We start from the raw sequence: 15,601 nt of genomic DNA, 5'->3' as shown, positions 1-15,601 counted from the left end.
GCTCTCAGTAAGGCCAAAATTAGTTTTCATAAAACAGATTCCCATTCCACCTTGAATCATAATTGGGATAATAGATGCATAAAGTTGCCTTTTAATAAATCAATTAATGAATTGTCTCATTTGATACCAAAGGAAAAGGTAAATTTTATCTTCAATTATCCCAACAATTTGTTCAGTAAAGTTGTCAATATACATCATAGATCCAAGAGTAATACAACTGGAGTTTACAAATTACCTTGTTTAGATTGCAAGGATGTATATTGGGGACAGACAGGTCGAGATCTCACTACCAGGGTCAAGGAGCACAAGAACTCTGTTAATTACGGACAGGAAAATTCCGCGGTATTTCAGCACGTCGCCAACAAAAACCACCGGATAAATTGGGACAATGCTGAAATAATTTACAAATCCAAATGTAGTTTCAGAAGGAAAATGGTAGAATCCTCCCTAATAAACAATTTTCCAAATTATAACATTTCCTATGGTCAATGGTCACCAGATTGTATTTCCTCTTTTGCTATAAATAAAATGTTATCATCTACACTAACGGTGGACAAAAGACACCAAGGTGCACACAATGCCGGGCACGTGACCTGAGCCACCAAGATCCACATATGCACGCCAGACTAGTGACCTGAGCCCCCATCCCTTCTAGCTTACCTCACTGTTTTAGTATAAATACACACTGTTCTCTTCTCTGTAATTCATATCTGCTGAAGAGGATCACGTAAGTTGAAAATGAACGTAAGTTGTTACTGTACTATACATCCGTAAATTCTATTACCGTATCTTATAAAACACCCCTAAATCATTAATTATACACAACATTGTAAAATAATAACATTAATTTCAAATAAATTAAATTCAAGCAACATAAATTGAGATGGTGGAGGAGGAGGGGGAGGAGGAGGCAAGGCATGTTCAGTTTGTCGTTTGTGCAATGTAAACAATGGACGCAGCGTCATGCGCAAGTATCGTTTGAACTACGGAGAGCGCGCTAAACTAAAAAATTCACTCCATTTTTTTTTTTTTTTTTTACAGTCAGTTCAAACGTAAAATCGAAAAAACGTAAAACGAATGAACATAAGTAGAGGAGCGTCTGTATATATATATATATATATATGTATATAATATAATTTAGTCAACCCCACGCTGGTTTCATGGAAACAACAGGTCTTCTGTAAGAGAGAAATGGGGTAACAGATTGATAGATTTAATCTATTTCTATCACCCCAAAGTGGATTAGTATTACTGGCCACATGGTCAGGTTGTTGGCAACTAAACCAGTGTCCCTGCCAAGCCTGTATTCGGTGCATGTATCTGTGCCCCTCCCACCCACACATAGAAGTACCAAGAAAAAGTATGAAATAACAGCAATGATTATAACTCATGCATATACCAAGAGGCCCTTTACCCCTTTATAAGGGGTGGTCAAATCAAATCCCACACCTATCCATAGACCCATTCACTGTCCCTCCCATCTTGACACTCATGAAGGCTCCACACAAGTGCTGTGGGTACAATCATTCCTTTATATTGATTTCTCTCTGCATTCATCTGCAGATACCTACTTTTCATAACACTCAGTCCATACTTATATTCACTTGCTTCCTTTATGCTGTAATTCATCCCCATTCCCTACTACATATGACCCAAAAGACTTGTGGTAATCGTTGTTATGGGAATTGCATTGTTTACCTTAAGTTACGGCAATTTCCCAAAGGTTTGTTTAATTTTGAATCAGGAACCTTTCCTGAAACTCCGTACCACACTATCGTAACTTTAATTAAGATACTATTAAACTCCCCTCCCTCTTTATTTTTATTAAACCTATGAAGTAATTTTGGTTAATAAATTGGAAACTCTGAGAATTTACTTAAAGTATAAGTTGTCCCGTGGCTTCGAAACCTTTATGAACTCTTTAGAAGTCCCTGCCGAACGATACTGCGTTTCGTTCACTGAACGCCAGATCACCTTCAGCGCTGGTACCAGACGCTTCTCAGAAGAAACCTCGGCTAAGGATTTTTTACAGTTCGCACGAAGCCTTTCAAGAATTAACTTCAACTTCAGACCTATTGTCTGAGAACTCAACCAAGTAAGTTCTCGGACATTCTTGTGATTATTGAGCCGCAATTACCATAGGTTCAATTTTCTCAGACAAACAGAATTCTCAGATTTAGTGTTAATCTTCTTTGAATTTTGAGAATTTAATCTTAACATTTAAATTTAACTTTTTTGTAGTCAATTTCAACGTTAAATTATTTCCCCCTTGTGTCGTAAGCCGCTTTGTAAGCGCTTAATAAAGTTACAATAGTTGGTTACGAAATCCGGTTTCCTGTTCTTTGTACCAAGTTTGTTCAGTTTTAGTAATTTCCTCGTTTGAGGACCTTATTTTCTATCGGGAATTTTGCTGGCTAAGGGTACCTTGTTGTTCTCATGAACATCAAAATTTATTGAATTGTTCTATATTCTTCGTGGCCTCTATTGTTATACTGTTGTGGTTTCTTTTGATCTGTTTGCCTTTTTTCAATTTAAACTTGTATTTAAATCAAATTGATGATTTTTTCTTAATTTCTGTCTTAGTTGTTGCTTAGTCTGTAAGACAGTTTTCGGTACGTCTGTTTTACTCGTGTATTTGGTGACGAGTTTGTTTGGGTTGCCATTGATATGGTTAGCCACGATAAGTCATTGTCTGACTCGGAGGTTTTGAAAAAACTCCAAAGACAGAGAGCCCATAAAAAGGGTCTTATCTTGAAGGACTTAAAAGCCATAAAAGGCTCTAAAATCAATGAACTATCTCTTTCTGTACTTGAGACCACAATGTCTCAACTTGACGATTTCCTTACAGAAATACAAAATTTTGACGAGGAAATTTACGACTTGCTCCCCGAAGAAAAGGACGAGGGTATGGAGAAATCCAGAGCTTACCGCCTGTCCATTCTTCTTGAATTGTCTCCTTTTAAGGAATGGAGACAAGAGTTAAAGGGAGTTCTTGACTCTAAAATAGGTGAAAAATCTAGCAAGTCCACTGATGTTAATTCTGTAAAATTTCCTCTTCCTCCTATTGTTCTTCAACATTTCGAGAACAATTCCAACAATCCATTTGCTTATTTCAACTTTAAAAAGGGTTTTCTGAATCCTTTAGCTGGTATCCCCAATCTGACTACCGGGTAATAGTCAGAAGTTAATTTATTTGAAGGGATACCTCAGAGGGGAGGCTTTCCATTTAGTGGAGAATGTACCAGTGGATGATTCAAATTATGACTGCTTTCCTTCTTCTTGATGAGTTGTATTTTAATCAACAAGAAATACTAGATAAGGTGTTGATTTCCATTATTAATGCATCAGAGGTCTCACTCTTAAGGGACCTAGAAAGTTACATTAGGTCTGTAGATTCCCAGCTACAAGACCTTAAGGGAATTGGAGTAGATTTCACTAGGCCAGGAAGCGTGGGCCTCCTTTTGATCAGTAAATTAATCTTAAATAAGTTACCTAATTTTTTTCTAATTGAATTGTCTCGGGTGATAAATTCTAATTACCTCAATTTTAATCAACTCAAGGAAGTTTACCAGTCAGTTTTAGTTAGACTTAACCCCTTCACTCTGGGCCAAAATCTCGCGGGCAGCATTAGCTGCCAGACGTGCAATGTTGCATCATAATACATTATGAAAAATAAAGTCACCACTGTATTAATCGTTTTCTCTTTCACCCGTGAATTTTTATAACCATGGAAAATATGATGAAGCCAGTTTACAGAGTATGGGGGTCACACAGGTACAACTACAATAAATATAATCAAGATGCCGACGTCGGCATCCTCGCGTACCCACTTGCTCCTCATGACGCCTACGTAGGCGTCACCATATGGAAGGGGTTAAAATGGGATCAGAGGATCTTGGTGTCAAACCTAAACGAAGTCTTACTACCAGCTCCCTTGCTTTCAAGGAAATTTCCTTGAAAAAAACCCTGCTGATTCCAGTAAGGGAGTTGATGGCTCCTTTAAGGTCAATTCTAATCCCATTAAGAAGTCTATCAGTAGATGTAAATTTTGCCCCGCTTCCGACCATGCTAGTTCAAAGTGTACTTCATATAAATCCCTTGTGCACAGGAAAGCTAGAGCAGCTCAATTAGGACTGTGCAATAAACCTGAGCACCATGGAGCCATGTGTCCTATGGGTTATAAGTCACCACTTTCTGTAGGGAAAGTGTTTAATTTTCATAATTCAACTGATTCCAATGTTCCTTTGGTTTCCCCTCCTATTAGCAGAGGAAAGAGAACTGTCCAATGTCTCTTTTTGTTGGACACTGGAGCCCAGTTTTCTATTATTAACAACAAATTTGGAGAGGACAGAGTCGGACCTTGTTTAAGTCCTCCTATGGACAAGTTAGTTTCTTCCTTTAGTTTACCTCTAATGAATAAAAGAGGTTTTAACTACACTGCTAACTTAAAACTCCCCTCAGGGATAAATTTGTTTAGTTTGTTCTTTGCCATTGAAGGATTCAATTTGTCCTTACAAATTCCTTCCTTATCCTCTGTACTACTTAGTATGAATAATCACCATTTTTTTGTTTCACCAAGTTTTCCAAAAGTGAAGGGAGACCATCTGAACATTTTAGGGATCATAGGAAATGATATTCTTCAAAACTTCTTACAATTTTCAATTGAAAGTGCCCCCTTATATGGTAGCCCGTCATGCAAGGTTATCAAACTTGTTGATGGTTTCATTCCATATGGAACTGGGGCTCAATATATCCCTCCTAGTGAGAAGCCTTTCTTCTTAAAGAGAATGATAAGGGGGATTCCTGAAATGCCCTCTAATGAAATGCAAAATGTTGATAGTTTCAAATGCAAGGAGAGGCCTTTGAGGGTAAAACCAGATTCTGACCTTGGAGTGGATTCATTTAATTGTATAGAGGAATATCACAGAAATTCTCATTTTTTATAATTCTCCTTTCAAGACCAATGGAGTTTCTCTAAAGAAACCTGAGAAAGGCACTTCCCTTACTCAGTCTAATAGGACTGTTAAATACTTTCCTCCCAAAAGGTTAGGCAAGGAAAAATTTCTTGTCAACTTCTGTTTAGAACCTGTAAGTTCTCAATTTGATCCTTTGCAGGAAGTCTTTATTAATTCTGATGTTGAGTATGGTCTTGACAATTTCTATTCTTTAGAGTCCATTGGTATTAAAGAGGAATAGACCCCAGATATTAATAATTTAGAAATTGATAGATTTAAACAGTCCATTTCCTTCAAGAATGGACACTACTATGTGAAGATCCCATGGAAAAAGGATTTGGTGGACCTTGTTCCCTCTAATCTGAAGATTGCCATAGCAGTGGCTCAAAGGGTTTATGACAAACTTGAGCAAAAGGGGCTTAGAGAGGAATATGAAGCTGTGTTTGACCAGCAAGAGGCCTTGGGTATTATTGAGCCAGTTACTAAAAGAGTCCTTGGACAAATCTTTATACCCCATAGACATGTGTTGAAGGATGATGATCTTGCTACTCCTAGAACAAGGCCAGTTTTCATTTGCTCTTTTAAAGTAGGAAAAGCTCCTTCCTTAAATGAAGCTGCATTCCCGAGAGTTGATTTAATGAACAACCTCCTCTCTCTCTTGTTGTATTTCGGAACCAATAATCATGTCATTTTGGTTGATGTTATGAAAGCCTTCTTGCAGATCCATTTGAAGGATGAGGGTGATCGTAATAGGTTCTGTTTCTTTAAGAGGATTAACAACCAATATATTCCTTACAGATATAATACTATCATTTTTGGTTTCATCTGCATTCCCTTCATATTGAACTTCATTACCCAACATCATCTTTCCATGCAGCCTGACACTCTAACTGCTTCCTTAATTAAAGATAAATTCTATGTAGACAATCTGGTCTACACTACTAACGAAATTCGTTCCCTCCCTGCTATGGTCGAGAGGATTAATGAGATTATGCTTAATGGAGGTTTACCTCTCAGGGAGTGGACATGCAACCAGACTTCTGTTCTTCAAGTTCTTGAACAAGAAGTCATTTGCAATAAAGAAGAGGTAAAGGTGTTGAGATATATTTATAATAAGAATTATGATACCTTGAGAATCAAGGATGTTTCCCTTAACAAAGATGCCTTGACCAAAAGGCAAGTTTTGTCTTCTTTGGCTTCTATATTTAATCCATTAGGTCTTTTTTTCTCCTGTGCTGTTACAAGGAAAAATTCTCATGTGAAAGATGTGCCAAAAAATGGTGGATTGGGATTGGAAATTGTATAGACAGTTGCTTGCAAGATAAAAGAAGTTATGTGAAAACTTTGGGGAGGTTAATGACTTATCCTTTAAAAGGAAAACTTTCTGTTCTGAATCTCCCATTAAATTATTTGTTTTTGCTGATGCTTCTAAGGAAGCCTATGGATGTGCCATCTATGATGTAGGGCAAGAAAGAAGAGAGTGAAGGGAGTCTAATGGCTCTCTTCTATTTGCCAAGGTCAAGGTGGCTCCTATTAAACAAAGAACATTACCTTCTTTGTAACTTATGGCAGCTTTACTATCTTTGAAATGCCTCAAAACTAAATTTGAGGAAGGACTGGTGTCTGCCCCACTGGTTGAATCTGTGGTACTCCTTGTTGATAGTCAAGTTGCCCTTTCTTGGATCCTGACCAACAAAGCCCCAAAGAAGAATATATTTGTTAATAATAGATTGAAGGAAATTTCCAATCTTTTGGAAATTTTCAAGGCCAAGTATACTCATATTTCTTTTACTTATGTTCCTTCTGAACATAATACGGCTGATTTCCTAACTAAATCTTGCAGTGCTAAGGTGTTCAAGGAAAAATTCAATTGGTGGGTTTATGGACCAGAATGGTTGTTATTGCCACCTCATACTTGGCCAAAGAGTCACTTGGGATGTATTCCCTCCAGCAACAAGGGAGACACTGTCAATGCGGCTGTTGTCCAACTTGATGCTCCTCCTCTAATTGATGTTAAAAGGTTTTCTTCTTACAGCAAACTTTTGCATCACACATTGATTTTTAAGGCTGTCTTTTCATTTAAGAAGTCTAATGCTGACCCAGTTAAGGCAGCTCCTAATTATTTGATGGGAATAATGCAAAAGGATTCCTTCCCTACTGAATTCACTTATTTACAGAACTCCAATACCAATGACATACCTCCTTTTAGTAAGGCAAATGAACTTGTTCTTGGACAAGAATGGTTTGATAAGGCCCAAGGGCAGAATTGACAAGAACATTGACCTCAAATATGAGGTGAATCCCCTTTTTTTGTCAAAATCTCATCACTTGACTCTAAACTTTTGATATTCTTTGCTCATTGCCAAGTTATGCACATGGGACTGCAAGCTACACTTGATTTCCTTCATATGCATGGATTCTAGATCTTTAAAGCCAGACAAGCTGTTTTAAACATTTTGAAGGGTTGTATAGTTTGTAAGAAATACAATTCCCTTGTGGTTAATTATCCTTCTCCTTCCTCTTTACCTGCCTCTAAAGTGAATCTAAGTGTGCCCTTTGCCCATACTGGTATGGATTACACGGGGCATTTCAGAGACAAGAATGGAGATAAGTTAAAGCTTATACAACCACTCCTCGTTTAACAACCTACTCGGTTAGCGACGATGCGGAGTTACGACGGGCTTTATGACTGACCAATATTCGTTTAACGTAAATCTCCCGAAGTTACGACGTCGTGTACAATAATTAAGTTGGCTGAGGCAAATTTGTATGATGTTATAATTGAACTTGTATGGTGGATATTAGCTGTGAGGTAAAGCGTTCTGAAGCTTAGGTCTACATTACCATCCTGCAAGCTGCACAAACTACCTGGGGTACAGTATATACCGGTATTGGTAAATTTTTTGTTTCGACCATGAGCGCAATATAGCAATATAAAATTAATTATTAATTTTGTAAATTATAATGTATCAACGTAATATACAATTTTGTGAGCGGAAAAAAAAAAGTGCGAAAACAGATTTCATAAGTAACGTAGTCATGTCGGACGAATGGTACGCCATGTTTGTTATGATAGATTCCGACATTGAAGAAATGAAAGGATGATAAATTCGTCTAACCTAAACTAACCTAACCTGTGTCTAATAAATCATCACCTGCAAATCAAATGTCATCCGGCTCATCCTCGTTGTCGTCGTCGTGAGAGACGTTGGCGGGCTTTTCAACCACTCTCTCAGCTTGCAGGGTATACAAAGTTATTGCAGCTTGAAGGAATGCATGTATCTCCGCACCATAACATTCCTTCAAGAAAATGTACCTGGCGAGGTACTGTCAGAAGTACCAAGGCCATCAATTGACAGACGACGAGATGGCGTCCCGATCCTATGCTACCAACTTCGTTCATTAGCATATTTGCTTGTAGCAAGGTATTCTTTACTTCCATTTCCGCCCACAAAATTGCATATTACATTGATACATTTTAATTTACAAAATTAATAATTTTCTATTGCAATATTGCGCCCATGGTCGAAACTAAAATAAATACCCCGGTATTTGATATGGAATGTCAGCATACGCGGATTTGGTCATATACGGTAATTTCAGGAACCTAACCACGGTAAATTAACAGTAAATAAAGCTTTAATGTACTGTATAAAGGAGGGAAAATACACAAAAATAAAGATATATGTATTGCTGGACATTGTACATACAGTACATGTACATATATGTATACACTTTCGCTTAACGACCAATTCGGTTAACGACGGCGACGCTGGTCCCAATTGTCGTCATTAAACGAGGAGTGGTTGTACAGTATTTTGATATTTACTTGTTTCAATACTAGAGCTGTCCATTTGGAAGTTGTGGATTCTATGTCCACTCCTGAGTTCATTTTGGCTTTCATTAGGTTTGCTAACAGATATGGAATTCCTTCAGCTGTTTATTCTGATAATGCTAAATCCTTCGTACAAGCGGGAAGTGTTATTGAACAACTTTTGTCATTTGAATTTGAAAGTTTAAAACTTCCCCTGTTCAGCATAGAACCATCCCTATTTATACTGCATGAAATGGTGCCACTTGGGAAAGGTTAATTCAAACGGTGAAACAATGTCTCTATAAGGTATTGGGTAGGTCTGTTCCTTCCCTGGCTGAGATGACCACTCTTTTGTCCGATGTTCAAAAATTTTTGAACAATAGACCACTTACATTTCATTCCTATGAAAATGAGGTAGATGTCATTACCCCAAATCATTTTCTTGTTGAAAGGACCATTCCTCCCTTGATGTTTGGCGATTTGGAACAAGTCCCAGAATGGGAATCAGAAGACTCTCCTCTTCTTAACTTAATCATGGACTGTAAGGCCTATTTTTATGAAGTCATGGACTGTAGGGACTATTTTTATGAAGAGTTTAAGAAACGATGGTTGACAGAGTACTTGGTCAGCTTAAAGAAAAGGGATAAAGCTGCGTACCACAGTTCTAGAAGCTGGGGAAAAGGTGCCATTGCTTTTTTAAAAATGCTTTTAAGACCAGACCCTTCTGGGCCTTAGTTCATGTTGTTGAGACCTTTCCTGACCACGACCATGTGATACGTACAGTCTCTGTCATTAAGCCCTATGGAAACTCTATCAAAGTCAACATTAGACTTTTAATCCCTCTAGAGCTCCATGCTGAGTTACATTCCCATCATGAGGATGAATCCCCTGGGGATCCTATTGTACAGGCTAGTGAGTTGGAGCCTTTTGAAGAGGTCTCCAACTTGGAGGAGGTTATTTCTTTGGAAAACGACTGTGTCGCTCCAGAACCTTCCTCTATGAGACCTTCTCATAAGACTGCGCTAGCCTCTAGAGACCAAGTAAGGTCTCTAGCACTTAAAAGGTTATTGTAAATTTTCCTCGAAAGTGTTAAATTTATTAAACACTTTCTTTTTGTCAGGGAGGTTGTGGTAATTATTATTGGTAATATTAGTACTTACCTCGGTTCGGGAACTTTCCCTCAAGGTGTTATTTTCTTTCGACTCGGAAGCCTACCCTGATACTGTGAATCACGCCTATTGTAACTTTAAATAAGATATGATTAAACTCCCCTCCCTTTTATTTATTAAATCTATGAAGTAATTTTGGTTTCATAAATCGGGAAACTTTGAGAAATTACTTCAAGTAAAAGTTAACCCATGGCTTCAGGCTTTTTTTGAACACGTAAGAATCCTGCCGAATACGGCCACTATTGTCGGGTCTGAACGGCAGATCACCCAGAGCTATGGTTCCTGATAGACCACTCTTGAAATCAACAGCAAGGGACTTTTTTACGTCTTCACATCAGAAACCTTCAAGTTCAACCTTATTTCAGACCACTAGTCTGAGAACGCTACCAAGTAAGTTCTCAGACTTTATCTTGAATTATTAAACCGTAATTACCACACTGGATGGACACCAGGACATTCTTTCCTCCTCCAAGGACAATTAACTACCCTTCTCAATGGAAAAGCTCTGGAGGCTTAGAATATAGTGGCCTCACATCAATGATGGGAGCCAGCATGAGGTAGTCCTGCAAAATGGATGCAGGATCATCTCCCCACCACTTGTCTTCAAATCCCATCCCCTCAATACCTTCTTTTCCCACAGGTGCAAGGCACTTGACCTCTGGATTTGGCCTAAGATACCTCCCCATTACCTTGAACTATTTTTCCTCTATTTCTGATGCTTAGAGAGCCGACATCTGACATGTACTCTCCATTTCTTCCTCCTTGCTAGTGACTTAGAAACAAAGTATGCACAAATTCAACACAGACAATAGTCCAATGTTTCTTTCAGGATAATTGTACAGGAGTGTCTGACAACTTCTGACCACTATAACATTTTGTTTTTCCAGCTAGTGATGCTCAAAGTGGCAACTATTCATAACAAGTATCCTGGAAAGCTATCATTCTGACTGTCATTCCTTACAGATCATAGACATGGGTGAAAATACTCCAACTTGAAGAGCTTAATTAAGGAGCAAAATCAGGAAAGGAATAGGAAAATATACAACCTTCACTTTCCATCAGTCAACTACATCAGAGAGAAGCCTACCTCTAACCTCATGACTAATATACACTAATACTGTTTGGTTTGGTTTACAATTACAATCACCATGAAGATGGTAAATACTTTTTGTTATGCATGTAAATGGTGAGGGGATTCAATGTATTCTTTTACATCAAATTTCATATACTATTATGAACAATTATTTAAATTATACCTACACCTTCAAAATCCAAAATTAGTTTATGGATTGGAATCAGACAAAAATTGTCATAAATGATCAAGTTTTATGTAAGACATGGGCACTTACGATTTTTTATGAATTACTGAAATGTATATAAATGTGAATGTTTGTAATGATACAAATTTTGAAATTTATCTGTTATTCACATGTATTATTTGAATTTATACATTTTGATGACCAATAAAATTTGTTCATAATTCTTAATACATTTTCTCTACTCTTCCAAAATACCAATATCAAGTAATTATAAGAACACATTTACAGTACTTTGTTCTCAAAGTAGCATGCAGTTGATACTTTAGGGTCTATATGGGATGCCCCTATGGACCAGAGTCACACATCATTTTGTTTGTGATAGAGGAGGACTCTTTTCACAGAGAAATGATGACACTTTTATTACCGTATACTACGACTGTCCCTCCGTTATGCTGTCCTCCAACCCCTTGTTGCTGTCCTGTACCACTTCTCTGAATATTCATTTCCTTTTTTCGCCTACCCTGTGGTGGGGGATAGAATATTGCCACCAAGTATTCCCACTTGAATCATAAGAGGCAAGAAAAATGGGACAGGGATTAGGACTAAGTATCCTTCTCCCTGTAGCCCCACAGGGGACATTCCTAAAACAAGTAAAGGCATAAGAGGGTCTTGGAGTTTTCCTACCAATATCCTAAGGTTTGGGTCTTTTAATGTGTGTGGATGTAGTACAGATGAGAGTAAAAGGGAAGAGATAGGTAGTGTGTTTGTGAGAAGAAAGATGGATGTGTTGGCTTTGAGTGAAACTAAGTTGAGAGGGAGGGGTGAGTGTGAGTTTGGGAGTGTAGTTGGGAGGTTCTCAGGAGCGAAGAGAGGGTGAGGGAGAGAAGGGGTAGCTATACTAGTAAGTGAAGAGATAGGTAAACAGGTAGTGGAGTGGAAGGAGGCTTCTTCAAGAATAATGTGGATGAAGGTGAAACTGGGAAAGGAGATGTGGGTTTTTGTAAGTGCATATGGATCTGGTAGTGAGAAAAGTGTAGAGGAAAGGGAGGCTTTTTGGATAGATTTAAATGAGTGCATAGAGGGATTAGGGAGAAATGTCAATGTAGTGGTTTTGGGAGACCATAATGCTAGGGTAGGAAATGAACCAATAGACAGAGTGGTTTGGAAATGTGGAGTTCCAGGAAAGAATCATAATGGAGAGTTGATGGTGGAGATGTGTCTAGAAAGAGAGCTGGTGAGAGCAAATACAGTGTTTGGGAAGAAAGTCAAGCATAAGTACACATGGAAGAGGGTGGTGGATGGTAGGGTGGTAGACAGAGCGTTAATGGACTATGTAGTGGTAGATAGGAGTATGATTGGAAAAGTTAAGGATATACATGTGCTAAGGGGAAAGAGTGGAGGAATATCAGATCATTTTTTGGTGGAAGGTAAGTTGAGAAAGGAGGATAGATGAAGAAAGATACAAAAGACAAAAGTTAGGGAGGTGCTTAGAGTGAACTACTTATTAAATCAATTATTTTCATTTATTTATTCAGCAGTGGGCTTGTGTTCCAATAATGTTATGTATGATTGTAGGTTAAAGTTAAGGGATAGTGAGCAAAAAGTAAGGTAGAAAGTAAGCTCTGAGCCTTGATGGGTGGTGGGGAGTACAACAGTTTCCCCCCATTACTATGTTAACCCCTTTTCCCCTGTCCAAGTGGCAGATCTGTGTTTAGGCAACGTCCAGGGTCACTATGGGTAATTGGAGTGTCTAAATTTTGAAGAGTATATTAAGATAAAAGGTAAATTTTGTCAGGTAGCCAGCCAATAGCCATACGGGCCCATATGCAGTATCTACACTTGTTGCAGGCTTGCAGCATCTGACAGTGACTAAAATGGTCAATTACTTGTTTATTTTTATACTCTGTCTAATGCCTCTTTGAATAAGATAGATGCACATATGTGGAGGGATGAATAACATACTTGCACCTGTTTTTATATACTAAATATTTAATATCTGAAAAAATTTGGACGAGATTAAAAAAAAAAGTCATAAAAAACAAGTTTTTTATTAAAAAAAAAACGCGATTGAATTTTTTTTTTTGCATCACAAACATAACATAATTGGATCACAAGCCCTCTGCTGAATAAATAAATGAAAATAATTGATTTAATAATAGGGTTATAACATAACTTATAAGTATACGAGTTAGTTTTGATTAGTTTGTCACTGCACTCAACACCACTCACAGCTTGAAGCTGGTTGTTAGTCTACCATCGACCACTACATTAACGGATTCCTGCGTTCTCTCTCTCTCCTCTGCAACGTATATTAATCGTTATTACTTGTCAAATAAGAGTGATAGATGTCATTAGTAAAATAAGAAAAATGTGTCGTCTGCTACACCATTTTGAGTATTTCGTTGTTTGTCACATTTCTTAAGGTAGTTACTATTTAGCAAAAAACAAAACAAAAAACAACAACAAAAAAAAGCATGTAAATGAACAGACACTAAAATGTAATAAAAAAGAATACTGGGCGAGTTGGTATTCTTGTCCGAAACATTTCAAAACTGTGCCAAAACTAAGTGGGGCAACTGTACATTGTAAAATAAATAAAACTCATCAAAACATGAAACCACAGAAAATGGAAGTGTCCTAACACCATAGAAAACCTTAAGTGAGGGGTATACTGATTTATTTAATATTCTAACATAGAAAAATTATTGTAATATGGTTCTTTTCCTTGCTGAGTTATTCTAAAACAAAATATATAAAAAAACGAAAATAATCATGTTTTTTTAGGTCGTTTTTTTTTTTTTTTTTTTTGGGGGGGGGGCAATTTTTTTTTTTTTTTCTCTCTCTTTTTTTGAGTTCCATCTCAAGTTATGTATGGTTGTAAGTTAAAGCTAAGCGATAGCAAGCAAAAAGTAAGGTAGAAACTAAGCTCTGAGCCTTGATGGGTGGCGGGGAGTAAAACAGTTTCCCCCCATTACATTGTTAACCCCTTTTCCACACACGGTCGGAGCAACACGCATTTTCGGAGCGCTGGCTTACGAGCAAAAATATAAACAAATGATCAGCGGCGGCCTTTTTGTTTATACGCGGAGTGGCAACTGTGCATTCGTGGTGAAACAATGTAGGTTGAATTTGTATCTCCGTTACTTTCTTTTTTCATTTTTTTTATTGTTCTTAAAAATAGAAACCCCTAAATCCAAGGACACAACTAAAAGAAGCCTGGAGGAAACTAAAATCGAAACTCCACTAGGAGTAGTGAGAAAAAAATCATGCTTCGCTTCAACACCAAGAGAATATCAAAGACCAAACGTAAGTAGATTTTCTGGGTTTGAAAGGGAAGGAAATGGATTATTAAGAATAGAGATGGATAGAGAACCCAGATACAGGAACATAATGAGGAGTAGAGATCTAAGTGATATCGTAGACGAACTATTAGAACTTAAAAGCGAATATAAGATAATGTACCAGGAAGTATCAAACCTAAGGAAAGCCAACGAGGAAAACAATAGGGAGATAGACGAGTTGAAAAAGGAATTAAAACAGCTTAAGGGTGAGAAAGAGAGGTTGAAAAGTGAGGATAATAGTAGGAACGAGGTTCTGAAACGAGAAATCAAAAGTCAAATGAAAGAAGTGACCGAAAAGGTGGAGGAAAGAATTAGGGAGAACGACCTACAGGAAATAAAAAAACAGTGGAAAATTGAGAAGGAAAGTCAGGAAATATCTTTAAAGAAAATAATGGAACAAGTAAAAGAAAATACAAAAGAAACTGTAATTCAGGTTATTAAAGAGAAAAGTAACCTAGTTAGGGACACAGTGGATAGAAAAAGATGTATAGTAGTCTATGGCATTAAAGAAAAGCACAATGTACCAAGATACCAGAGGGAAAAGGAAGAAAAAGAGATTGCCAAAGAAATACTAAAGGAGTTACAAACAGATGAGTTAGGCTGGGACAGAGAAATCAAGGAAACTCATAGAATGGGCAGGTACTCTAAAGATAAGCTATATAGACCATTAAAAGTAAAACTTAGATCGCAATCAAGTGTAGAAGAAATTTTAACTAGAACAATGAGACTAGCAAATAGTGAACAGTACAAAAATATATGGATCAAAAAAGAAATGAGTGAGGAAGAAAAAGAGAAAGAAAAGGAACTTAGGAATGAGGCAAATGAAAGGAATGAGAATAGAACTGAAAAAGAAAAGGAGTTTTTTTGGAGAGTGATAGACATGAGGCTGAGGAAAAAGTACATAGAGAAAATGGAAACAAAGAAGACAGAAGGGGAGGAGGAGAAAGGAAACTAAAAATAGCTTACACAAATATAGACGGAATAATCTCAGGAATAAATGAATTAAATGATTATCTAGTATTAGAAAAACCAGACATAATGGGAATTGTAGAAACCAAATTAA

The 15,601-nt window shown here is 37.3% G+C and overlaps 1 protein-coding gene across 7 annotated transcripts in view; it reads left to right on the top strand.

Moving 5' to 3' along the window:
- Positions 1-11,562, top strand: part of LOC143039346 (cell adhesion molecule Dscam1-like) — a 283,763-nt gene extending 272,201 nt beyond the window's left edge. For 5 of the 7 annotated variants that reach the window (XM_076209353.1, XM_076209263.1, XM_076209795.1 and 2 more), the window contains exon 34: positions 10,902-11,562. In XM_076209353.1, the coding sequence (XP_076065468.1) occupies positions 10,902-10,918 (17 nt within the window). In that variant the 3' untranslated portion in view covers positions 10,919-11,562. The remainder of the gene's footprint in view (positions 1-10,901) is intronic. The other 2 variants (XM_076209617.1, XM_076209445.1) reach the window with 2 other exon arrangements.
- The last annotated feature ends 4,039 nt before the right edge of the window (positions 11,563-15,601 follow it).

The sequence above is a fragment of the Oratosquilla oratoria genome, chromosome 1 (assembly GCF_046742065.1).
Source record: "Oratosquilla oratoria isolate Oo_2021 chromosome 1, ASM4674206v1, whole genome shotgun sequence".
Classification (NCBI taxonomy): domain Eukaryota; kingdom Metazoa; phylum Arthropoda; class Malacostraca; order Stomatopoda; family Squillidae; genus Oratosquilla; species Oratosquilla oratoria.
This window is presented reverse-complemented; position numbering and strand designations above follow the sequence as displayed.